Consider the following 27,614-nt stretch of genomic DNA (forward strand, 5'->3'; position numbering starts at 1 on the left):
AATTACTTGAAACATTATGGTCTTTAACAGTTGTTTTTATTCAGCTTACTTTCTGCTATACCTGATTTAATAATTCTGATGTTTATTTCTATATTTAATTGAAAAAAAAAGCAAAGTAATTATTCATTAAAAGGACTAGAAATATAAAACTGTATTCTTTACAGTTTAGTCTATCTAATATCTGTATTTAAAACTAGAACTATATCCTAAGGAATTGTGCATTTCATGTTTTCAGTGGCACTGAAAGCCTGCTTGTAGGTTTTCCCTGCTAAGTAAGTTTTGAAGTTTCTTTTAGGGATACATCGGTAAATAGGACAACTGATAAAAACCATAATGTCAGGATTTTTGAAGATCCTAATATTATGGTCTTGAACAGTTGTCTTTATTTGGCTGACTTTCTACTATACCTTCTTTACTAATTCTGTTGTGTATTTCTATATTTAATTTGCCATCTTCACTAAAAATTCTGCCTAAAATAGCTGAAATGTTTTACATATTCTATGGGTTCAGAATACAGTTGATATTTTCATTGTTTCTGTCTATTTTCATCATCTTTGTCTTTTTATTGCTGATTTCCATAATAAATTTATTACAACAGTTATTCAATTTCATCAGGGAATCTTGCAGACTTGTGCTTATAATAAATTTAGTTTAATCCTTTATCCAAGTGTGAGCAAACAAAGTTTGCACCTGAAAATATCTTCAGGACTGGGGTAAGATAATACAACACCGACAACTCATAGCAAAGGTAGAAAAAGCTAACATCACTCCTATCTCAGTATCTCCAATAATGCAAAACACATCTCCTTGCGGATATGTATAATGTTATGCATTAATGGAAGGGCCACTACCCAGATTAGTTTCTACCTTTATTGAGGTCTCTTCAGTGGGAGCCAGGCCCAGAAGTGGAGATGTCAGGCAGAAGCAATGGCGAGATCATCTTTACCTATAGGAGTTGCCAAAAGGTGTGCTACCTCTTTATTAAATTACTCTGGATTTAGAGAAAGATGTTGAAAGTTATTTAAATTAAGGGGATATTAAATCCCACATTGTTTTAAAACCGAATAAGAAACTCAAAGATCGGAATCAAAGAGTTTCATGCCGAATATAGTAACTATAAACGTATCACTGAAATAGCAGAGTATATAAGTTCTTTTTGCTATACCCTTAGTATTATACTTTGGTCTAGCTACTCACTGATGAGATCTCAATAAAGATCGAAACCAGTCTGGGTAGTTACCTCCCACCATACACCTCCTCAGAGATGGGTTTTACATTATGGAAAATACTAAGAATAGCGATCAGAACTTTCTTCTCCTTTGCAACGAGTTGCCCTAGTTTGTACTACGTACTTGAACTACGTGCTTTAGCTTATGCTAGTAGTCGCCGATACGTTTATAGTTACTATGTTCGGCATGAAACTCTTTGATTCCGATCTTTGAGTTTCTTATTCGGTTTTAAAACAATGTGGGATTTAATATCCCCTTAATTTAAATAATGTTTTACATTGCTGAAATGAAGCCTATTGACTCTTTACTTTAAATAAATGTTGAAAGTTTATTTTTCACTTGGTCAGACTATAATAAATTTAGTTTAATCCTTTATCCAAGTGTGAGCAAACAAAGTTTGCGCCTGAAAATATCTTCAGGACTGGGGTAAGGTAGTACAACACTGGGAAACTCGTAACAAAGATGGACCAAGCTAACATCACTCATATCTCAGTATCTCCCATGATGCAAAACACATCTCCTTACAGATATGTATAATATTATGCATTAAGGGAAGAGCCACTACCCAGACCAGTTTCGACCTGTAAAATCCAGAGTAATTTAATAAAGAGGTGGCACACCTTTTGGCAATTCCTATAGGTAAAGATGACCTTGCCATTGCTTCTGCCTGACATCTCCACTTCTGGGCCTGACTCCCACTGAAGAGACCTCAATAAAGGTCGAAACTAGTCTGGGTAGTGGCCCTTCCTTTAATACATAACATTAGACATATCTGCACGGAAATGTGTTTTGCATTATGGGAGATACTGAGATAGGAGTGATGTTAGCTTGGTCCACCTTTGCTACGAGTTGCCTGGTGTTGTACTATCTTACCCTAGTCCTGAAGATATTTTCAGGCGCAAACTTTGTTTGTTTGTTTTCAAAGACTTGTGCTTAATTTATTCTGAGGTATAACATCATCTGCATAAAGTAAAGAAGTGATTAACATTGCTAATTTTGATATCAATTAATACCACCTTTCATAATGTGATCCATATAGATAATGAGAACAAGTTTGAGATCATGTGTATCGAGTCACATAACTTATGTAATATCAAACCATTTCTCTGTACCTCCATCAATTCTAACCGCTGAGTTACAGCTTAAATAGAGACTATGTATGGCTCAATATAATGTCCCATTTACACCATATAACTGTAGCGTTTTGAAAAGCTTTCCTCTAGGCACCTTGTCATATGCCTTTTTCAGATCAATAAAATTTAATACAAATCCTTGGTATATTCTCAAGATTTCTCAACTGTTTATCTTAAAGTGAAAATGTGATCCTGACAGCCTCTGCTTGGCCTGAATCCATCTTGTTCTTCACCAAGCTTCCCTTCCATGTTCTTAGCCGTTTCTCAATAAATGCATAAATCTTACCAGGAGGAACATTCAGTAGGGAATTACCTCTGTAATTCTCACATTTAGTTTTATTTCCATTTTTTATAAATGTGTACTATGAAAGCTCTGCTGCAATCATCTGGAATTCAACCTTCTACCTAGGCCTTCTGAAATATGCAATGCAACCTTTATACCTCCATGTTTGAGTATTTCTGGCTGAATTTCATCTACTGCAGCTGGCTTTCCATGTTTCAGATTTTTGATGGCTTTTTCTACTTCAGGTATGGATATGTATTCCTGACTGCATTCCTGTTGGGAGTTTTCTACCACAGTGCTGTCACCGCTTGTTTCATTTAGCAGTCCTTCCAAGTAATAATGTCAAACATCTTCAGTTTTCATTTCACCTTTATCATCTCATCTCTGATTCCTTTTACAGTACTTTTTCCTTAATTTCTAAGCTTTTTCAAGCCTCTATAGTCTCTATAATGTTTTCCACCTTCCTAATATTTATTTTCTATGTTCTTACCAAAGTCTTCCCATGACATTTGTTTAGCTAGTTTTACACAGTGCTTTGCTTTTTAAAATTTTCTCTGTATTCTCTAAGAGCACAAGCTGACTTCCATATCCTTTCTTCTTTTCCTTGACTGCCTCTAACTTTTCAGAGTCCACCATCTATCCCAATGGCTTTAACAGGCCTTTAAGGCCCACAACCTTCCAAGCATGCTTGGATTTCGTAACCAAAATACGAGAATAGAATGGTCACTACTATGCCTCAAGGTATTCTTGGCTGTATCTCTGTGTGTTCACGGGGCCGGTTTGCCTGCTTGCGGGATGAAAAACACCAGATAAACTGGCGGAAAAAACCCTACTGGCCGCGCCCAAGACCGGCTAACTTGGCTATGGCTGAGGAAGATCCTTCAGCTCCTCACGTCTCTGACGGGAATCGAACCTAGGACACTCCTTCCCCAGGCATATGGTTGCGAAGCGCAAAGCCACTAGGCTAACCGCGTGGACAGAGTCCACCATGGAGTTCTGATTTTTCTATCTTTACAGATAACTTCACCACATGTCTCTGTCTGACTTTCTTCAGTGTTTTGTTCTTGTTTTCAAACTCTTTCATATATATATATATGTAGAAAGCATTTTACCTTGGGAATAATAAATGTTAAAGATACCAAGCTATTTTAAACCTGGTTTTACTCCATTTCCAAAGTAAGCAAACAGACAAGTAAGTTAAGTTTGCGCCTGCATGTATTGCAAATCTAGGTGACCCCACACATAGTGCAAGTCCTTGGTATCTTTAACATTTATTATACCCAAGGTAAAATGCTTTCTACATCTATCTCTCATCCTAAGATTTTTATTTAATAAGGTTAAAAACACCTTATGGTAACTTGTTCTGGTAAAATACTTATAAGCCCTGTATTACTAAAATCTTGGTATTTCTAGCCTGGCTCCCACTGATGAGACCTCAATAAAGGTCGAAACCGGTCTGGGTAGTCGCCCCTTGTCTTTAATACAAAGCATCATACATCTCCTCCAGGAGATGTGCTTTGCATTAAGGGTAAATATTAAGAATAGTGATCAGAGCTTATCCATCTTTACCACGAGTTGCCTTGACTTGCACTACGTGTGGGGGTCACCTAGACTTGCAATACTTGCAGGCGCAAACTTGACTCACTTGTCTGTTTGCTTACTTGGGAAATGGAGTAAAACCAGGTTTAAAATAGCTTGGTATCTTTAATATATATATATATATATATATATTAAATTTAAAATATATTTAAAATAGCTTGGTATCTTTAATATATATATATATATATATATATATTAAAGATACCAAGCTATTTTAAACCTGGTTTTACTCCATTTCCCAAGTAAGCAAACAGACAAGTGAGTCAAGTTTGCGCAAAGATACCAAGCTATTTTAAACCTGGTTTTACTCCATTTCCCAAGTAAGCAAACAGACAAGTGAGTCAAGTTTGCGCCTGCACGTAATGCAAGTCTAGCTGACCCTGCAGGTAGTGCAAGACCAAGGTAACTCATGGTAAAAGTAGAATAAGCTCTGATCACTAATCTTAATATTTACCCATAATGCAAAGCACATCTCCTGGAGGAGATGTATGATGCTTTGTATTAAAGACAAGGGGCCACTACCCAGACCAGTTTCGACCTTTATTGAGGTCTCATCAGTGGGAGCCAGGCTAGAAATATCAAGATTTTAGTAATACAGAGCTTATAAGTATTTTACCAGAACAAGTTACCATAAGGTGTTTTAACCTTATTAAATAAAAATGGTCTTGCACTACGTGCAGGCGCAAACTTGACTTATTTGTCTGTTTGCTTACTTGGGAAATGGAGTAAAACCAGGTTTAAAATAGCTTGGTATCGTTAACATTTATTATACCCAAGGTAAAATACTTTCTACATATATTTTAATATATATATATATATATATATATATATAATATAAATGATACACACACACACACACACACACACACACACACACACACACACACACACAGGGTGATTCAGAAATCTTGGGCCAAACTTTAAGGGGTGATAGAACACACCTAAATAAGCACTTTTCATCGTACAATGCATGGTCTAAACTCAAGCGGTGAAGCGCTAGAGGGCGCTTTCCAGTGAATACTTATAAGCCCTGGTTTTTGCAGTCGTCGTTATTTCTATCATGGAGTGCAAAAAGGATGGATTCTTTCACAAATCAGAAGAAGGCTGACATGCATTTCATTTATGGGAATGTGAGGGAAGCCCAAAGATTGTACTGAGAGAGTGCTTTCCAACCAGATGTGTGCCTGATCGTAAAACCTTTCAGCGATTGCACTGATATCTGTGCAAAATGGGCTCCTTTGTCAGCAGCATGCAGGACAGGACATGCAAGGAATGTGAGGACGGCACGTGTTACAGAGGAAATTCTATGTAGGGTTGCAGATCTTTTTGAATGTAGCATGCGAGCAATTTCCCGTGCTGTACGTGTGCCCCAATCTATGGTGTGGCGAGTTCTACAAGACAAGCGATTACACACATTGACACCTGCAGATTACAGGCCTCATGTGGATTTTGCACAGTGGTTCCTGCAGCAGGACTTTGATGCACATATCTTATTCACTGACGAATGCACCTTTACACGTAAGGGCATTTTTGATACCCACAATTATCATGTGTGGGCGAGCAGAAATCCGGATGGCACACATCTACATTCGTACCAGTGGTATTTCTCCATGAATGTTTGGGCTGGAATCCTACATGACCATTTGATTGGCCCATACTTTCTTCCAGCATGACTGAATGGGAGAACGTACCTCGTATTTTTACAAGAGGTCTTGACAGAATTACTGAACCCTGTGCTAGCAAACATTCAAACACGTATGTCGTTCCAACACGACGGAGCACCACCCCATTTTAGCGTGGATGTGCGGAATGCCTTGGATGCAACATTTCCAGGACGATAGATTGGTCGAAGTGGTTCCATCGCTTGGCCGCCACGATCACCCGATCTATCATGTCTGGACTTTTTCCTATGGGCCATATGAAAAGCCTGATCTACGATAGCCCATAGATTCCAATGAGGACCTTATTGCCAGGATTTCTATTGCCGTTGCCGCTGTATGAGAAATGCTTGGTGTTTTCGCCAACGTATGCCAATCACTACGTCGAAGGTGTGAAGTCTGCATTAATGTTGGCGGTCGCTCTTTTGAGCAGTTTCTGTAATTTGTTCAATAAAATTCTTTAATTTATGTTCTGTAATTTCTGCAATTGTTTCAAATCTCCTCTGTCATTCTTGTGTTTCTTCATTTCCTGACACAGTAGTTGCTAACCCCTAGCACTTCACCGCTTGAGTTTGGACCATGCATTGTACGACGAAAAATGCTTGTTTATGTGTGTTCTATCACCCCTTAAAGTTTGGCCCAAGAGTTCTGAATCACTCTGTGTGTGTATGTATATATATATATATATATATACATACATACTGTATATATATATATATATATATATACAGTCATCCCTCGAGTTACGTCCTTTTGAAAATACGTCCGTGATCCCATAGGCATAAGGGGATAAATAACATTTTCGGCTGTACTTTCAAACAAGACACAAGCAAGCGTAAGGTAAAGCATGCATAGTGGCACAGTGTTTTCAGCAGCAACCTCCCTCGGCAGTCGGCATGTGTCTTCAACAGTTCCTATATTGATTTTGTGTCTGAGAAATGGGTTATTTGTGTATTTATCATTATTTTGCAATGTTTTGTACAATATGGCCCCTACACGCACAATCAAAAAACCTAGTGAAGAATCACCGAAAAAGAGGCGAGCAATTGATCTTGAAACAAAATTACAAGTTATGAAGCTAGTAAGCCCGTCAATGTGATCGCACATGACTTCGGATGGTTTCATTCTACAGTGACGACTACTTTAAAAAATAAGGATAAAATCGTAGAGGCTGTGAAAGGATCTGCTTCCATTAAATCGACGGCAGTGACGAAGCAACAACACGGTCCTATCGGTAATATGGAAAAGCTACTTGCATCATGAATAGAGGACCTGAACCAAAAGAGCTTACCCCTTAGCACTGTGATCATAACTGCTAAGGCACTAAGTCTCTTCAACATGTTGAAGGAGAAAGCAGAACCCGATTATGATTACGAATTCAACACTTCTTCCGGTTGGTTCATGAGATTCAAGCAGCGTTTTGTTCTGCATAATGTGAAAATGTATGAGAATCTGCAAGTGCTGAGAAGGCTGCCAAAGAGTTTGTGGAAAAATTAGATAAAATTATTGCAGAGGAGAATTATTTGCACAGCAAATGTTTAATATGGATGAGACGTCCTTGTTTCGGAAATAAATGATCGAGCGGACATTCATCCACAAAAAAGCTAAAATCTATACCTAGTTTCGAAGCTCTTAATGCCTGTAATATAATTCTGTTACTGGTAATGTGGCTGGATATAAACTGAAACCACTTGTAATATGGCACAGTGAGAATCCAGGAAGCTTACTCCCAATTCATTTTTGGAGCAATAAGTCCTGGATGACTCAAAAATTGAGGATGCCTTAATCAACTATTATGGAGTGAAATAAAAAACTATTGTGTGAAAGAAAATGTAGAATTTAAAATTTTATTCTAGATAATGGTCCAGGTCATACGTCTTATAGCAGTGATCTTCACCAAGTTCAAGGTCATGTTTCTTCCTCCAAACACTACTTCATTAATCCAACTGATGGATCAGGGAGTTCTTGCACTGTTTAAGGCTCATTGTCTATGGAGAACTTTTTTGCAAGTCATTTCTGTTACTGAAGGAAATGACCATACTCTCATGCAATTCTGGAAATTATTCAATATTTATCATGCTATTAAAAATATTGCTGTGACTTGGGACTAAGTGACCTCTCAATATATGAGTGGCATATAGAAAAAGACATTAGAAAGGTTTGTGCATGATTTTGGAAGTTTGTAATAGTGGGCCTAGCAAACAATCTGAATCTTGAAGTGAATGCTGACATAATTCAACTCATAGAAAGTTCCCTCCGAAGAGTTGACCAATGAAGAATTGGTCGAACCGGAGGAACAACTGTTGCAGAAGATGAAAAACGGGAAAGGGAAAAGAGAAACAGGAAGAGGTAGTTAAACAATTTGCAGTGAAGGGTCTTGCAGAAGTGTTCTCTGCAGTTAGCGATGTCCTCAAAATGGCTGAAGACATGGACCCCAATGTTGAACACTACTTAATAATAGAAACAAAAGTACATGACGTGTTTGCTTGCTATGGACAAATTTATGATGAAAAGAAGAAGAAGAATAAGCAAAGCACATTGGACATTTTCATTAAAAAAAAAAAAAACTAAGGTTACACCAGAAGAGCCACAGCCTGATCGTTCACACAGGGAAGGAAATGAAGATGTGATTGTGGAGGAAAATTTGGGTGATTGCTCTCCTGTTTTATAGTGATAACACATAGTACAGTTTGATAATAAGGTTTAAACAGTAAAATGACAGTATACTTATTACTATTAAGTCCCTAACCCCTATAACTCTGTTGATTTAATGTATCGACTTGCGTCCTGCCTGATGGAACGGAACCCGGACGTAAGTCAAGGGATTACTGTATATATAATTTTTTTTTTCCGGTGAGTGATGAAATAGAGAGTAAGAGTTAACATACTTTATATTGACTGTTTCTCTGAAATACTCCAGATCTGTTTTCTGTATCATGAAATGTTCATTTTTCAAGATCATTTCTAAAAGTATTGAGTCCAAGATAATGCAGAAATATTATTTATTATTATGTGACACCTCCAGGGAGTTTAAGAACTCGTTGTGGGAAGGGACTCTACTTTGCTAAATTTATTCTCGCCCTCTCCACTAATACTTAATTCTCTTACTACGACACTACTGCCATCACCAACAGTATTTTTTTGTCTGTAAATTGCATGTGTTCTGAATCTCCAAGGTTTGGTTCTTGTTTTCAAACTTTTTCTAGTGAATGGAGTGAAATAGAGAGTCAGAGTTAGCATACGTTATATTGACTGTTTCTCTGAAGTACTCCTGATCTGGTTGCTATTTGTTTTAACATTGATTGTCCTAACATATGCCATATTGAAAGGAGTATAAAATTTCTCCCAAGTAATATAGATGATGAAATATGATAAACTTACATTAAAAAAAAAAAAAAAAACAGAATTAGCAGCCATGAAATCATTAAAATCAAACTTGGATTTTGTTATTACTAAAGCAGATAAAGGTAATGCTACCATTGTTTTAAACCAGTTAACATACATTCATCTACAAAATCACTCTCTGACAATAATGCTCATCAGTTTATAAAATATAACCCCGCTAACTGAATTAAAAAAGAAAACTATTAAATTAATTCTTTCACTTCATGGCTATCAGACAGGGTTGAGCTATTATCACACTGTGCATGCAATTCAAAAATTTACTGTTTTCTTAAAATACAGTATCACTTAGCCAAGAAACTAGCATAGCCACTCACGGAGTTGGTAAGTCACCCCCCCCCCATATAAAAAATGCACATTACTTTCTAAACTAAGAACATCACGCTCAGCAAAGAGTATTACTCAGTATTAACATTTTTTGCACTTTTCATAAATGTTCCAATCAGTGACATGATTCTTCTTTTACATGACAAATTTTTGGCCACTATTACTGTTCACTTTGCCCACGTACTACATGGGCAAACTACTGGTTTCTTCTTGTGGCAAAATAATTTTTACCTACAAAAGAAAGAAGGTATGGCCGTTATTCCCTTCTACATAATTTTTATGTAGAAGCTTTTAAGCGACTTGCTCTAGACACTTTTAAACCCAAAGTTTGTCTCAGGTACATTGATGTTATTTGGCCCCATGGCCGTCAATTTTTATTATTATTTGACACCTCCAGGGAGTCAAAGGACTCATCAAGGGAGGACACCTGATCTTCAACTCCATCTCCACAATTCAATCACCAACTTAATGCAACTACACCAATGTCACCTACCACCGACCACCACTGGTATTTCCACAGACAATCACAAACATCCATGCCCATTTCAGGATTCGAACCCACAGCTTTTTAGCTGGAGAGCAGATATGCTATCCACTCGGCCAACCAGGCTGGCTTTAAATGCCTTCCTCAGCCACCTGAATAAACAACACAAACTTATTACAATTTATCATTAAAATTGAAAGTCAGAATACACTTCCATTTCTGAATATAATATACTTGTCGCACATCTTCCTTCAAGCTGCCTATTCTTTACTGTCTACCATAAGCTCATATGTATCAGCCAATACGTGCATGTAAATTCTTATGACTAACCTAACATCTCTGACTTGCTACATATAAAGGGAACAGGATACATGATTCCAATTCATAAAACACAAGTGACAGATCAGATTTAATAATTGAAAATTTGACCTTATTGATCATGCCTTGGATTCTCTACACTTACTTGATTGGAAAGTCATCTTTTCCATACATTGTACCAAAACTTGGTATGAGGGTACATTTAAAAAAGCCTGTAAAATTCTAATCAACCACCACCCTAATCTCAACAGTAATGATGGTCTAAAAACCTCAAGAATATAGATGGCATCCATTCATCCCACATAAATTCTGTTTTAGTTTCTTCTACAATTTTCTACTCCATGGCACTAGGCAATAAATTTAGTTGTTATTTCAGTTATTTGTCCACCACCAATATTTCCTCTACATTTTTTTACAGCTACACAGACCTGCTAGTGCTCTCTGAGCAGAAAATTTTTACATGACCTGATAATTGCATGGTGCTTTATGAAGTGTTTTTGTAATATACAAATAGCAGCATTTTAATAATTTTTTCACTAGAAGCTAGACCAGTAGTTTTAACAGTTAACGAAATTAGTGAATACTCTGGCATACTTGTGGATTGTAATGTAGCTTGCCTCTTTGTATATGTATACCCCAGATGATTCTAACATGGTAGTTGTCTATAATTTATGATAATGAATGATCTGTTGTTTATTTTGTTTACTTTTAAAGTGTCATCAGATTAAATGAGTATGTTATGTGCAGCAATATTTACTGATCAATTATAGTATATAATATAATCTGTATGTGGTTACATTTTTTGTGACTTCACATAACTTTGGAATGCTATGATACATCAATTCTTGACAGTTACTCATAATTAATTAATTATATAATACTGTAATAATTACATAAGTTGTAGAGGATACTGCTACTATATGAAAATGAATTGAATATCATGAGGCATTGATATTACTACTAATTGCCTATTTCTTGATATATATATATATATCATGAAACATATATTTATGGGACTTTGTTTTTTTAAGGAACCTAATCCTGAAGATCCACTAAATAAGGAAGCTGCAGAGGTACTCCAGAGTAATAGACGGCTGTTTGAACAAAATGTAAAGAAAGCAATGCTCGGAGGTTATGTGGGCTCTATCTACTTTGAACGTTGTTTAAAGTAGTGCAAGTATAACAGCCAAGTATTAAGTTGGACTGTGTTTAACTGCTTCTAAACACAATTGTAAGAGACTGTTATATTCTTGTGATGCAAAGGAAGGATGTTCTTCCAAACCTTGCCTAACTTAGCTGCTGGTGGGCTTTGCACCTATTTATGGTTTTCCACCATGATTTAATTTTTAGTGTTATCCAAAGAATTAAAAAAAAAAAAAAAATGGGGGAGAGAGAAACAGAGTATGAGTACTTCTTATGCAGCCCATCACTGAATTAAAATTTGCATTTTCTAGTTAGCTTCTTGGATAAATTTTGAAATCAATGTAATATACAAATTTAGGCCTACCAGTACAAGCAGTTATAGCTTGTTATTATCAGTTGTTAATTAATATTTATAGATAATATTCAGCATCTTTTCATGTCTCATTTTCTCCTTCTCTCTCATACTTTCTTTTATTTGCAGTTTGCATAAATTATGACCATGAATTAATAAATATTAACTGGCTATCTCAAATCAAATAGTCAATACAATAAAAATGGTAACAGAATAATATTAAAAATCTGTATTCTTCAAGGTTTTATTTGCCTTATTTATTAAATAATTATCTTTCCGAAATGTTTCTTTTTTTTTGTATTGAATTCTTATTTTAACATTGCCAATCAGAAATAAATTGTAATATTTATAGTTCCTAATTATATGCATTGCACTTTTACATATAAAATGAGATTTCTTATCATTTTGCTGAAGTAGTCAGAATGAGATGCACTTAATAATGAGTAAAAGTTTTTTTTTAGAATAAAAAAAATGTTTTTTTGAAAACAAAAAATGCAACATTCAGTACTTTTTCTGTAAGTACAAAACTAAATAATGAAGATTGAAAGAAAACGTCATAAGTCTCATCCATTACTTTATTAAATTATGCTGTTAGATCTCCTCTACGATTACTTTTATCAGTCATGATTTCACATTTAAAAAAATGACATTGCTGGAATGATGCATTTTGAATGAATGATATATTTAGAGAAACAGCAAATATAATAATACAGAATTATTATTTAAACCATTACATATTATAATGTATTCTCTTTTACCCAACTAAACAATTAACTTGCATTAGGCTAATAAATATCACACTAAAAACAGACTAGATAAAATCTTAACACAAATTTTTATTTGGTTTGGAAAAACATATGAGAAATATTGCCTGGATGAATAAAAATTTGCATAGAATAAAGAACAGCATATTACTTTATCATTAAAATATGCACTCTGCATCTATATTTTCTCATTCATTGAGAAATAGTGCACCATTCTCTTGAAAATTGTTAACTGAATTCAAATAAAATTTTTACGTTTGTTAAGAGGCTAACTTTGTTTGTATATTAAGAAATATGAAAAACAATTAATGCAAAGAATCAAAAAAAACAGATAATACATGAGTTACATATCAACTTATATAATAAGCACTATTTCCTTATATTCTTAATGAAAGATTTTTTTATTTATATTAAAAACCCATACTTTAACATCTATTTCTATATTTGCTCAAATATAGAATTCATGTATTTGTAGTGTAGTCTGTTTTTTATTTTTTAAAATATTCAGCACATTGAGGGGCCAGCTAAACCCACAACTCTTTAGGAATCAACATTTTGCTTTTATTTTTGTGATTTGCAACTAAACTATGCATTGATATTCAATCATTTTAACCAGTATAGCAGATGTAAGTAGGAATCAGTTGTCTATTGAGTACTCTCTTCTGCTTGAAAACCATACTTCTTTAAGGAAAAAAATTTGATATGTTCAGTTTATATATTGCCAATTGTTAGTTGGTTGAATGAGTGCAAAGTTATATTAGTTGTTGCTATATAGTCATTTATATAGCAACATTTAAATAAACATTGTTTGTTATAATGTACATATCACATTCTCTTATAAGCAATTGCTATAATCACATTTGAGCAGATATGGCTCTCCCTTAATTAAATATTTATGATTGTTCATTTTTTTTAAACATCCTGTTTGGTTATGTTCTGTTTTGAGAAGCACAACCTTGGTTGTGCTTCTCATAAGAGTAAAATGTGACATTCAAAACAAACCTATGTAAGAAAATTAGATCATATATTTCTCAACCATCACTTTGTGTAGAAGAAATATGAAAAAAAAAGGGGAAATACATGCACTAAGTTAGGTGACCCTGGTGAAAACTTAAAAATATATTAAAAATTTAGTTGTAGATATATGTAAATAATTATTATAGATATGTATTACTTATTTTCTTCCATTTTTGCATGCTATTCAAAATTTTCAGTAACTAAGATGAACTAATTGAGAAGGATTTTTAATTTTAATTTCTCACTTTTCTCACTGATTTTTGTATTAATTTTTATTATTCATTTAATTATTTGTTGATAATAAATGAAGCATTCTGCAAAAAATAACCCTTATCTAAATTATAAGAAGCATTATTTTAAAGCAAAACATTTTTTTTTTTTTTCATTTCTTAGTGAGCAGATATTATATTGATTAACAACTATCATAATTTCACATAGGATATTTGAAAACATATACACATAGTATTCAGAATCTTCTGTTTATATTTAGGAAAGTTCTGATTTAGTCTAGAATAAGCTATATTACTGTTCTCGGTATGTTGGTATCATTTAGTTGTCTATCTATCTTACCATTAAATTCAATAATGCTTATAAACCGAACAAGCAGCTACAGCTCTGTTTTTGATATTTATATAAACACTAGGATTTCAGTATGATTATTATAAATTCTTAATTTCATGTTCTTTCATAAGTAATACAAAAGTGGATGTATTTTTAAATGAAATTTTATGACAAAATACAGATAATTAGTCTTTAGCTTTATTTACTGGTCATTTTCTAATCATTTTTAATTTTTTATTTTCTCCTGTGCGTAATACCACTTCAGCAGTTTCTTAGGTACTGATAAGGCATCATGAATGTTGGTTTTCTGAGCAGACACATTCAGTAATAAGATTATAATATAAAACCTAAGTAAACATAGTATCTACTCTTATAACTACGAAAAGTATTATTCTCAGTGATATGCAATCTAATTAATGATATATCATCAGTGGATCAAGTATTTACATAAGCAATCCCCATTTCCAAAATGACTTATTTCTAATAGTAATTCTTAATTGTAAGTTTAAAAAAAATAAAAGTATGCATTTAAAATATAGCCTCATAATTGGATGAGTGAAGAAGATTGTTAGCATTTTGGAACTTCATTTTAAATAAACTGGGTGGTTGTCATTTTCTGGCGCATACTTTCAAGGCAGATCCACATATTTTGAGTCTAAATAATAAAGTTCTTCGAAGAGTGCATTAATACTAAGGCTAAATTTTCACCCTCATTTACCATTTAGGATGACATGACATCACAAGGTGTTGGAAAACTGTGTGTTGTGTTACATACAATCAGCTCCAAAGTCTACAAAGAAATTTTAGAGCATTTTTTGGTATTTTTCAAGATGCATCTTATCACTGCAGCAGATGAATCAAGAACTCTGCGAAACACTGGAAACACTCCAATTAAAACTATGACTTCGCCTTCAAATAGCCTGGAACTTAATTTTTTTTGAAAATGCATGGAATATTTTAAAGTGAAAAATCGACACCAAAAGGTCTACACGTCATTGAATTACTTCAAGCAGTCACGGAAAGCCGGAGTGAAATTCTGCCAACTAACTGTCAGAAGCTTATTGAGTCCATGCCACGAAGGATGAAAGCCATCATTCGGGCTAAAGGAGGAATAACAAAATACCAAGTTCAGTGATTGGATATATATTTCGCGATCAAAAGAATTATCTCAGTGTTTGATTTCCATTCACCTAATTTCTGATTAAAAGTAACTATAAAATATTTTTTGTAATAAATTTTATTTCTTTGTTAATCGTATTTATATTCATAACAGTTCGAATTGAACTAAATTTATGTACTGAGGAAAAATAAATCCTAATGCTCGTGCGCACGCACACACAATATTAGTGTTAGATCATTGATTGGATTTTTTTTTGCCAGGAATTGTATCTGTTGAGTTAGCCTGTCTCATATAAAGGTTGAAAGCCTTCTCAGAAACTCTGGTTTTTCATCCCACAAAGCCAATCAGAAAAATGCATGCAATTTACAGACATCATGCGCTCTGGCCTTGTAGCCTTAGTTGCTTTATCCATAATTCCAAACAACCACAGTCTATACATCCTATCTTTCCCCACCTATTTATGTGGTAATCTTACAATGCCTTTGCAGGGTCCAGCAGTATCATAAACAAGTAGAGTGCTAAAGCAAGACTTACTTTTCACAAACCCTTTCCAGCCATTGTAAAGAATCTCAACTCAATCGTGTATTCTATTCCTAACTAACCTCTCCAATACAATAACTATGATTGTAGATATACAGACTGTTCTGTAACTGGTAACTTCTATCCTGGATCATATTTTGAATTCACATGTGACACTATTTTTCTTTCTTTTTCATGAACAGATTTTCTCCTGATACCTTTTCACTGACTTTTTTTTTTTTTTTAAGATTATCAAAGCTCCACTAGAAATACATTTCATTAATTTTTCAACTGTTTGTCATAAGGAAAATTTGGTATTTTTTTTAGGTAATTCACTATGAGTAGATTTATTTGAACTTTAATCAAGTTTAACTTGCAGACTTTTTTATTATTATTAAAGATTGTTTCACTACTGTCCATTTCTGATAGCATCTTCAAGAAAATATTTAGTAAAAAAAAAAAAAAAAAACTGAAATGTTTCCAAACAGCCATTATTTCTTTAAATTGAAAAAATACTGGATTGATAGTTTAATCATATGTATCATTAGGCATATCATGTGCAGTTTATACATTGTTGTATAAACTCTGTATATGATTGCAGGCATAGGAGAAGTCATGAAGTAATTGACCATGTTTCTGTTTAGTGTGCCTTTTGAGAATATGACCTCAAAATACTCTGAATAACCTCTGTCTTCTTAGTAAGGCATAGAGGAAGCTGGCAATTTTCCATATTACCTTTTGTGAGAATGTGTGCTACAAGCTGCCTCTTCTCTCTTGGTTTCAATGTTGCTTACATCTTCTCTTTTGCATATTTTGAAACTTCACCCAGTTTGACCCACCTACACTTTTTATAAGAACAAAAAATATTTTGTGTAATCCAGGATGTTTGTAAAAGGGAACGTTGGAAATTTTTCAATTTCCTGTGTTCAAAAATTAGTCAATATTTTCAATTTTGAAAATATTGACTGATTTTAATACATGGGCCATTTTTCTTAATGAGTCGAACATACGGTAAGGATACTGTTTTTATAATTAAATTCTGAATTATCACAGGATCGTCAGAAAATAAAAGTTTTTAGTAACTTTTTTTGAATAGCAATTTTGAAGGAACTGATTAAATAGGATTTGAAGTGTTTCTTTTCTTTTAATTTCATCATTTTGCAGTATAATTAAAGCTGTATTTTTTAAGGGTTTGATTATACCTAATTTATGTTGAGGGTGATGGAAAGAGCTTTCATGTATTTCAGCTGAATTGGCTACGCCTTTCACATGTTTGTGTAACTTGAGTCTCAGCTCAAGAACGATATCACAGGAATGGAAGGAATGTATGAGGGTGTTTGGAAAGTTCTTGGCCTAGCAATGAAAAAACGAATTTATAATTTCAAAATTATTTTTATTTTTCAACATAATCATCTCCCTTAAGACTAATACATTTATTCCAGCGCCATTATCCCGTCCCTGTAATGGTTTTCAGTAAGATCTGCAAAATGCTCCTCTACAGCTGCAATTGCCTCTTGATTTGAAGAAAACTGCTGACCAGCGAGGAAGAGTTGTTTTGGGAAGAGAAGGCAGAGGGAGCCAAATCTGGGGAAAATGGTGGATGTTCCAACAATTCATAGTGCAGATCCCTTAATTTTCCCATTGCCGAAACACCTTTGTGTGCAGGTGCATTGTCCTGATGAAAGATGATTTTTTTTCTTCTGCAAACCAGGTCTTTTCTCACAAATATTTTTGTCTAGTCTGGTTAAAAGATCGAAATAATATTCCCCGGTGCATTTTTGACCAGCTGTGAGCAAGCACAGCACCCATCTTTTACAAAGCTTTTTCATTATTTTACCCTTTTCAAAATAATTAATAAACAAAATGCCATTAGCATCCCAAAACACCGATGGGATTACATTTTCTGCTGATGGAACAGACTTTGTCTTCTTTGGCACTGAATAGCCGGCTTCTGTCCACTGTTTTGACTGCTGTTTGGATTCTGGTGTGTAATGGTGAATCCAAGTCTCAACCATAGTAATAAATCGACACACAAAATCAGTTTTATTCTTTTTAAAATGCTCCAAGCACTGTTCAGAGATTTTCATGCAAGTGCGTTTTTGACCAGCTGTGAGCAAGCACAGCACCCATCTTTTACAAAGCTTTTTCATTTGCAATTCTTTATGCGAAATATATCCTGCACGGTCTTTTGAAATGCCTATAGTCTCATTAATTTCACGCACTTTGACTCAGTGGTCATCCAATACCATATCGTGCACTTGATCAATGATTTCTGGTGTTACACTTTTTGGACATCCTTCACGTGGATCAGCTTCAAGGCTGGTATGGCTACATTTAAACTCGGCAGCCCATTTCTTAATTGTCAAAAATGAAGGAGAAGAGTGCCCATAAACTTTTATGGATTTCTTTTGCCGTTAAACCTTCTTTTACAAAGAATTTTATAACTGCACGATACTCAATTTTATCAATTTCAAAGGATACAGCTGTCTGAAGCAACACTTTTGCTTCAGACAGCACTGTATAAAACAAACTACTTGATAGAATGACTTGTAATTTCACATGGATGCTTATGACAGATGTGCCAACTTGGAAAAAAAAATCTTGACTATAGTTTTGCCATCTATGGTCGAGGAGGAGAACTTTTTGAAGATTATGATGGGAGAATCGGAATAGTGAGAATCTGTGCAATAGAGCAACTGTAATGTGCAACTGTGTTAATGAGAGGAATGTGCACTATTTTGGAAATAATTATGACAATTGAGTATTTGTCCAGTTTACATTTATTAAGCAAGTGCAAGGTTGTTAGTAGTTCATTATTGGATAAGAATAGAGATCTGCAAGTTGTCCAGTTGGATCACTCAGAGTACAGAAGTGAGTATTCAAAAAAAGCATCCAGGTTAAATTATTAATCTGCATGCTTATTAACTTATTTTTTCTGTACATGAATGCCAAATGTATCGGAAATAAAGGAGTAGAGTTTGTTTCCCTGATGAAAATGTTACAGCTTCAGATTGTAGGCAGAAATGAGACCTGGCTATCAGACATACTGAGTGTACAGCAGTATAGTATTTTTAGGAGGATAGAAATGAGAGGATGGGTGGAATATGCTGCTAAAGATATTGGATTGTTTGAGTAGGGTAGAAAGCTATGACTGCTATGCTAGTATCAATTTTCCATGTGGCAGTTCTTTTGGTGTGAGGGAGAGTCTAACAAGATCAAATACATCGGTATTGCTGCAGACTTAGTGAATTGGTTGCTAGTGATGACAAAATACTTGGTGATCAGCTGACTTTGGAAGTGGCTAAGTTTATGGATGTTACATGTTGAACCACAAAGCAGAAAATTATGACTAGATGAAAGGGTATACTAGGTTCTGTCCCATGGTATCGTTTGCTGGATGAGATGGATATCAGCAGTGCCAAAGAAACATTTAAAAGCTAATTAAGTGTTGCAATATTGGGATGTGTCCCTAGAGTTTGAAGAATAAATAGAGTAGGAGTGAAATGGATGTGTAATCTTATTAAGCAAGGGATTTGTAAGACAAAGATTATGTGTAAGGAATACAGTGTGCATAAAGATAATGTCAGTGATGAAGGAGAAGGCCGGAAGATCTTTACTTCTTGTATTGAAAGAAACTGGCTCTGCAAGCTAAATAAAACCCAAAAGAACTATTGTTATTTGCAAGTAAAAGAAGGAATTTATGAAAGAATGACCATGCTGAATATAGATGGTATGTGTGTGTGTGACAGATGCAGAAGAGATTGTTTAATGAGCACCCATTTTATTAAAAGTTATCAACCTGGTGTATTCAATCTTGAGCTCACTGCAGCCTCTTTACTGGTGAAAAAACACAGGTGTATGAAGTACGAGCTGTTGCACAAACTGGATAGGAATTCAATGATAGTGCTGATGGGATCAACATAGATGCTAAAAGTGTTTGGCTGAACTGACTGTCCCTTTGACCATCTATATAAATGAAGCCTCGGAACATTCCACAGGAGTTGAATGAATGTATGTATGAAAATCCCATTGCACAAAGGTAATACAAAGACTGATGTGTTGTATTGTTGACCTTTTATTAGTATTTCTGCAGTGGTGAAGATTTTGGTAAAGTTAGTAAGAGCTTGTATACAGTAATGGGTTGACAGAGAATCTATACTTTTCAGTGAGCAACATCGGTTTACTAAGAAAAAGTCATGTTTGATCCTCTTGCTTACATTTTATAATAACATTTACCCTTTGAGTTACACAAGGGAAATACGTGTGATACTTTTAGCCTGATCAGTATCATGTCAGAGACCTTAGTAAAGGTGTCTGGCATGATACAGCATGACTAAATTGGTGAATATGGGATTGTATTATAAAATATTAGCATGGATAAGAGAATGGTTGACTGACATATCAAGAAGTGATGTATGTGTGTGTGTGTATATATATATATATATATATATATATTTTATATATATATATAGGGGTTGTGAGTCTGCAAGATTTAGGTGACTAGTGTTGTATCACAAGGATCAGTCCTTGGTCTGATGTTATTCAGTCTTTACCTTAATGACATCAGTAAGGGTTTGACAAGTAGCATGCTGATAATACAAAGACAGGGTAATCAGGAATGCAACTGGTATTCAGTACTTTCAAAATTATTTGAACAAGCTGCAATTGTGGGCATATGAAAATAGCTTTTAGTTCAATGTTAGTAAATGTAAAGTCATGCCACTTGATGTAATGAGATATTTAATGTCATTCTATTGGTGGAAGAAGAAGAAACTGATCAGGCTATGCATTAAGTTTTCTTAGGAAGTGGAAATTCAAGGACCATTTGAATGGCCCAACATTTTATGGAGGGGTGGGAAGAGGAATGTTCTTATTTCAGTGTGAATCATGTATAGTCTGCTGTTTAACTTCTAATGAAGATACTTGAAATAATTATAAAAAGTTGTGTACTCTTTGTGTGTTGTGTCAGTTTAATGCAGCTAAATGTAAAGTCTTCAAGTTTGGAATATATTGATGGGAGGCTGCATACGCTGGAGAAGAAACTGCACTGGAGGAAGTGGGAAGAGCAGGGGATCTGGGGGTGATGATTGATTGCAGCAGGATATTCAGTTGATTGCAGATGATGTGAAGCTGTGAAGGGTTATTACTAGTAATAGTGCTTATGTAAATGTGTGTTCCCAGGGCGGGTAGTCCTTCAGGAGGATTTGAATAAAATCTGAACAGATGGGCAAATGAATGGGGATTTCAGTTTAATGAAGCTAAATCTAAAGTCTTGAAGTTTGGGATACATTGATGGGACGCTGCATACTCTGTTGGAGGAAGTGGGGGAGTGATGATTGATAGAAGCCTCAATTCAGGGAACATTGCAAAGGTGGTGAGAGTAACCTATAGGATTGCTGCAATACTTAGGACACTGACCTGCAGAGATAAGAGTTGTCATTCCATTGTATAAAGCCCTGATCTGGCAACACTTAGACTATTGTTCTCAAATTTGGTTCCCAGGATTTGAAGGGGTTAAATTAACCATGAAAAGAGTGCAGAGATGGATAACAAGGATTGTGCAAATGTTTGGTATGAAGATAGGCTGAAGGAATGTGGACTGCAGAGTTTATTAGATAGAAGAAAGGGGAGTGATATGATTGAGACTTTTAAACTGTTGAAAGGTAGTTACAGAGTTGGCACTGGAAAGTTCTTTTGTTTGCTGGAACAGGGGGAAGGAATGAGGACAAAGGGCGATCCCTAGAAGTTATGAAAGGAAGTTGTGAGCAAGAGAGTGAATAGTGGTTGAACCATGGAATGCATTGCCTGGAAGAGTGGTGAGAACATGAATGGTAATGAGTAGTATGATAGAATTTGTGTTTTCTAGGGTAGGCCTCCCACAGTGAGTTGTGATGGAGGCCTGAATCGTCATAATAACTTGAAGGCATTCAAGAATTCTCTCTACTGTAATCATATTCTGCATTACCCAAGAGAACTCATGTTGCCTTTCATTGTAGTACTATCTAGGTTTAGATGTCCGCCAAGTTTCTAATTATTTCTGGGAACATTCCCATGTTACTCCTCTTAAAAAACTTATTTTTACGGCTATTTCACCTGCTTTCTTTTAGGAGTGCCCCTTTTTTAATGTCATTGGCTCTTTACTCAAGAATTCTTAGGGCATTACTAATGTATTGTAGAGACAGATATATGCAGAAATAATAGAGGAAGAAAATTTGGACATACCTTTTTTGGATGCTGTTGTCTTCTTTCCGTGATATGTGTACTTCTGCTGTTAGGCTGTTAAAAGGATGGGGTTTTTTGGAAAAAGTGGGGGATTGTGGCAATGTGGGAGAATTAATTTCGAAAAAAATGTTTTTTTTTTATAATATAATATACAGTGTGTATATACAGTATATATATGTATATATATATATATATATATAATATTGTTATGGTTGGGTGGAGTGCTTTTTTGAAGGGGGAGAGATGAAAACAGAGAAGGGTTTATGGGAAAAGGTGGTCAGGGGAGGGGGTTAACAGGGTACGAGCCGTTTCGACTGTCTGTGGTCTTTGGAACTAATAGGAGAATTGTAGGCCATGTCATGTCGACTTTGTATTTCTGCCTTTGGAGTGCTTGTGTTATTGCCTATTGGTCGGAGTCGTGCCCTAATTTTTATGTTATGGAGCTTCCAACACTCGGAGATTATGCAGGGTCGATTAAGTTTTCGTCACATTTTATGCTATCGTTTCCGATATTCTAAGTCTTGTTTCATTGTCTTGTCTATTATTATTTAAAAAATATTATATTTTTCAGCCCTGTTAGGGCATTCCATTTTTTCCATTCGTTTGGGGGGTCAGTAAAGTTTTTCAATCTGTTTTTTTTTTTTTTGTTTCGTGAATGTATAAATATGCTTGTTTTTTCTTTTCTAATCTCATTTAGGGCCTGTTTTGTGAGCTTGGGAAGTCTAGTAGCAAATTTTTTTGTTTCCGGGAATTGTGCTGTTGGCTCTCTACTCAACGTCACACATCATCGACTACACAAATACTGTAATAGAAGCTCGAAACGCAAAAAAAAAAAAAAAATTAAATGCTCTAACAGGCCTTCAATGCAATAAACGCGCAGCTTCCAACCCTCTGGATACCACCACCTCGCAATCCACACAAAACCACTCCAACATAAATCTATCACATAAACTCACACCCGACGAAATCACCATCCTGAACGAGGGGTTAAATTTCGCTGTTTCTCCAAAAGACGTACCAAACAAAGATGTTATTATCGAAATCCAAGCAAAACTAGAAACCGACCCAAACAAAGAAATAATATTCCAGAAAGTAAACATCATAAATAGCAAAATATTAGTAAAACCCAACATTACTCCCAACTTACACAAAGCCCTGTTATCATTAAAAAAGAACCCGGATATAATGATCACAAAAGCAGACAAAGGGGATACGGTAGTCATCATAAACTAAACCGATTACCTCAACAATATAATAGCTATCCTAAACGACGAACACACCTACCAAAAAATCCAAAACAACCCCACCCCGACCTCATAAAACAAATGAACATCACCCTAAAAATTCAAAACCACAATGAAAAACAACATCCCTGCACCACACGTATCCCTTGTATGCTCGGACAAATCGAAACCCACAAAGACGGTTACCCAATACGGCCAATAGTCTCTTACAAAAACCACCACCACCGCAGCAACTTGATCGAAATTCGTAGCCAAACTACTGAAACCATTACAACGTCAAACTCTATGATAAAAAATACGGACGACCTTTTCCAAAAAATAAATAACCTAACTTTATCCCACGAAGACGTCCTCACTTCATTGAACGCAACTTCGTTATAGACCAACATGGACGTTCCCAGAAATTAGACATCGTAAACACACCCTACATTTTCGTACAAAATTAACACTCAGAGATATCATAAACCTAATCAAACTAGTAATCGCAGCAAATTTCTTTATGTTCAACAACAGCATGTATATTCGCCAAAACATTAGCGGAATTGTTCCTAGCACACATAGAATCACTCGTACCCCGCATCACCTTTTGTGGACAATATTCTATGCATTGGAGAACCAACACACATCACTACCTTACAAGCATCCCTTAACAATTACAGCAACAGATTAAAATTTACCATAGAAACCGAGCAGGATAAATCTATCAATTTCCTGAACCTGACATTAGTCAGAACTAACAAAAAAATAGCCACGAAAATATACTACAAACCCACACATAGCGGAAACTACCTCTATTCCAATACCATCCATATTCAGTTAAAAAATCGGTCATCCTATCACAATTTATAAATGCTTACAAGTTTTCAACTAACCGTAATTACCTCAACACAGATATAAAGAAATTAACACAGATATAAAGAAATTAACACAGATTTTTCAAAATCGAAACTATCCAACACGACTAATAAATTACGCAAACAAGACAGCAAAAACCCGTAAAAACAAACTTCCCAACACAAAAAGTTATCAAACTGCGATACATCCAGAACACATACAAAGCTTACAAATACATTTTCAAGCATACTGACTATAAGCTGGTATTCACCACAAACCAAAAATTGGCAACACTTCTAAACCTAGTAAATCTCACACACACAAAGAAACATAACACCACAACGTAGTCTACAAATTTCCTTGCCCAAAAGACTGTGATGTCACCTACACAGGTTCTACTGTGTTTTGTTGTGGTAATCAGCTCTTTATGGGCAGGACTAAAAGAACACTTCTGTGACTGTAACGTCCCTATTCCAGAACATTTAAACACTAAAAAATGCAACAACAAAAAGAAAAATAGAATATAAAATACAAGGAAAACAGACAGATATCAATTCATGCCCTTAAACAGAAACATACCCCGCAAATCGAGAAGGCCATAATAATAGACACAAGACAATGAAACAATGTTCAGAATATCGGAAACGATAGCCATAAAATGTGTCGAAAACTTAACGTCCACCTACCCTACATAATCTCCAAGTGTTGGAAGCTCCATAACATAAAAATTAGCCATTAATAGGCAATAACACGAGCACTCCAAAGGCAGAAACACCAAGCGGACATGACATAGCCTACACTTCTCCCATGAGTTCCGAAGACCACAGAACGGTCGAAACGGCTCGTTAACCCCCCTTTTCCCATAAACCCTTCCCCATTTTCATCTCTCCACCCACCACTAATAACAATATTATACGTATATTATAAAAATAAAAAAAAAACGGGTGTTTTCCAAATTAATTCTCCCACATCCACACAAGCCCCTCCCCCACTTTTTCCAAAACCCCCAAATTTTCTTCCTCTATTATTTCTGCATATATCTGGCTCTATAATGGATCAGTAACGCCCTAGGAATTCTTGAGTAAAGAGCCAATGACGTTAAAAAAAGGGGCACTTCTAAACGAAAGCAGGCGAAATATACTGCTTAAAAATAATTATTTTAAATTTATTATTGTACATCTTTATAGTAAATTAAACATGTAGGTTTTGTTAATTCAATTGGCAGTATCCATATGCTGTGCCTCAAGGAGTATCTTTTTAACTTTTGTCAACTAGGGTCTTCTGCTTTGCTATCAGTGGGATTCAGTAGACTTAAAATGGTCTTTCAGTTAATGAAACCTTAAAATATGATAGGTAATATGGAGATCCTTTTTCTCTCTGTCTTAGTTATAGTAGCATATGTTACCATAATCCAAATGGTTTATGCTGAAGGTAGTCTTATTTGTCAGAGACTAATGTATAATGGCATATCAGAAAATAAAGCATTTTGATTGTTTGGTATGGGTAATAATATGAATCTTTTTATTGACGTTTTTTTTTCAAAACTGTTCATTCGTAAGGGAGTTCATCTCTCCTTCTACCCTGTCTCTTTGGGTGAGGGGGAAGGGTTTCAGCCCTCCTAATAAGGAATTAAGTACAGTGGTATCTCGCTAATCCGAACCTCTTTAGTCCGAACCCTCCAGTAATCCGAACTGCGGTTTGAAAGAAAAAAAAAGTTTTATTTATTACGTATTATTATTTTGTGTACTATTATTTTTATTTAATAATTATTATTTTAAATGTTATTATTTATTTTATTATTATTACAGTAGTACAGTACAGTATTTTTTTCATATTGTCGATTGTACGGTTATACTGTAGACCTATTTTGATTTATTGTGTGTTTACGTTTGCTTTTTTATACTGTACAGTACGTACTGTATTGTCGGCATGTATCACCGCTGTCCTTAATGAACTGATTAGTCACCAGTATTGCACAGTGTTTGTTTATCTTTAAGTTCCTTCAACAACGACTTAGCCTAAAGCCTGGTTGCATATAACGCTCAGTTTTTCTTTGGCTATTGAAATCAAACGTTGTCTGAGTTGTCGTTTATTGTTTTGTGTTTTCGTAAGTTTTCAGTGAATGATTATCGATTGTTTTAGTAAGTGATTTTATTTTTCAGATCAATTTTAAAAGTGACAGTTTTATTGTTTATTAACTTAATTTTTTATTTTACTGTTTTTAACACTAAAATTTATTTCGTTAAAATGGCTACCGGATCGAAGCCTAATAAAAGAAAACAGGTAACATTATCATTGTCGGATAAGTGTAAAATAATTCAGTAACTGCAAAAAGGTGAAGCAGCCGTACAACTTGCTACTAGATACAATGTTGGCAAATCTACAATCAGTGACATAAAAAACAAAACAAAGATAGGATTTTAACTTATGTTTCAACCACAGAAGAAGGACCAAGCAAGAGACAAACTCTGAAAACCAGTGATTTTTCTTTACTTGATTCTGCTGTTTACACGTGGTTTCTTCAAGAAAGAAGTCATCTTACTCCCATCTCCGGAGACATTTTAAAGCAGAAAGCTAAGCATTTCCATTCACAAATTTACCCGGATCAGAAATTCAGAGCAAGTGATGGTTGGCTAGAAAAATTTAAGACATGCCAGTATTGGGTATCTATCAATATCAGGGGGAAAACTGTTTAGTGACTTTTCCACCGTAGAACTATTCCAAAAAGCTTTTTTAGAAAAAATTCTTGAATTAAATTTAACCGATGATCAAATTTATAATGCGGACGAAAGTGGTCTTTGTTGGAGGTCGTTACCAGAGAAAACTCTAGTTCACAGAGATGAAGCCTCAGAACCCGGTCGAACTTATTGTGTGTTTATTAATGTCCAAAGAGTGTGTCACGATAATGCCTTGTGCAAACGCCTCAGGAAAACCTAAATTAAAGTTACTTATGATTGTAAAATCAAGAAACCCAAGACCATTTAAGAACTGCTGCCTTCCGGTTTTGTACCGAAGTCAAAGTAAAGGATGGATGAATATCGAACTTTTTTCAAACTGGTTTCACAACGATTTCGTACCGTCTGTCAAAACTTATTTAAAATCCCAGAATTTGGAACAGACAGCACTTTTATTATTGGATAACTGTCCTGGACATCCTCCGGCAGATGAATTGATTAGTACGGATGGAAATTTTACGGTTATGTTTTTGCCTCAAACTGTACTCCATTGTTGCAACCAATGGATCAGAACATAATACAATCCATTAAATTAAAATAGCGTAAAGACCTGCTTTTAAATGAAATTTCCCAAAATTATGACGTTACCACATCGATAAAAAAATATAAATTTGAAGGATGTAGCATTCTCAGTTGCTGCTGTTTGGGAAGCCTCGGACATGAAGCAATT

General features: G+C 34.9%; 1 protein-coding gene across 1 annotated transcript in view; it reads left to right on the forward strand.

Moving 5' to 3' along the window:
• Positions 1-15,611, forward strand: part of UbcE2M (NEDD8-conjugating enzyme UbcE2M) — a 107,939-nt gene extending 92,328 nt beyond the window's left edge. The window contains exon 5 of the mRNA XM_090414268.1: positions 11,465-15,611. Within this exon, the coding sequence (XP_090270394.1) occupies positions 11,465-11,605 (141 nt within the window). The 3' untranslated portion in view covers positions 11,606-15,611. The remainder of the gene's footprint in view (positions 1-11,464) is intronic.
• Positions 15,612-27,614: the final 12,003 nt, after the last annotated feature.

Source organism: Typopeltis vanoorti, chromosome 25 (assembly GCF_054136105.1).
Source record: "Typopeltis vanoorti isolate ZY-2024b chromosome 25, IOZ_Tvanoo_1.0, whole genome shotgun sequence".
Taxonomy (NCBI): domain Eukaryota; kingdom Metazoa; phylum Arthropoda; class Arachnida; order Uropygi; family Thelyphonidae; genus Typopeltis; species Typopeltis vanoorti.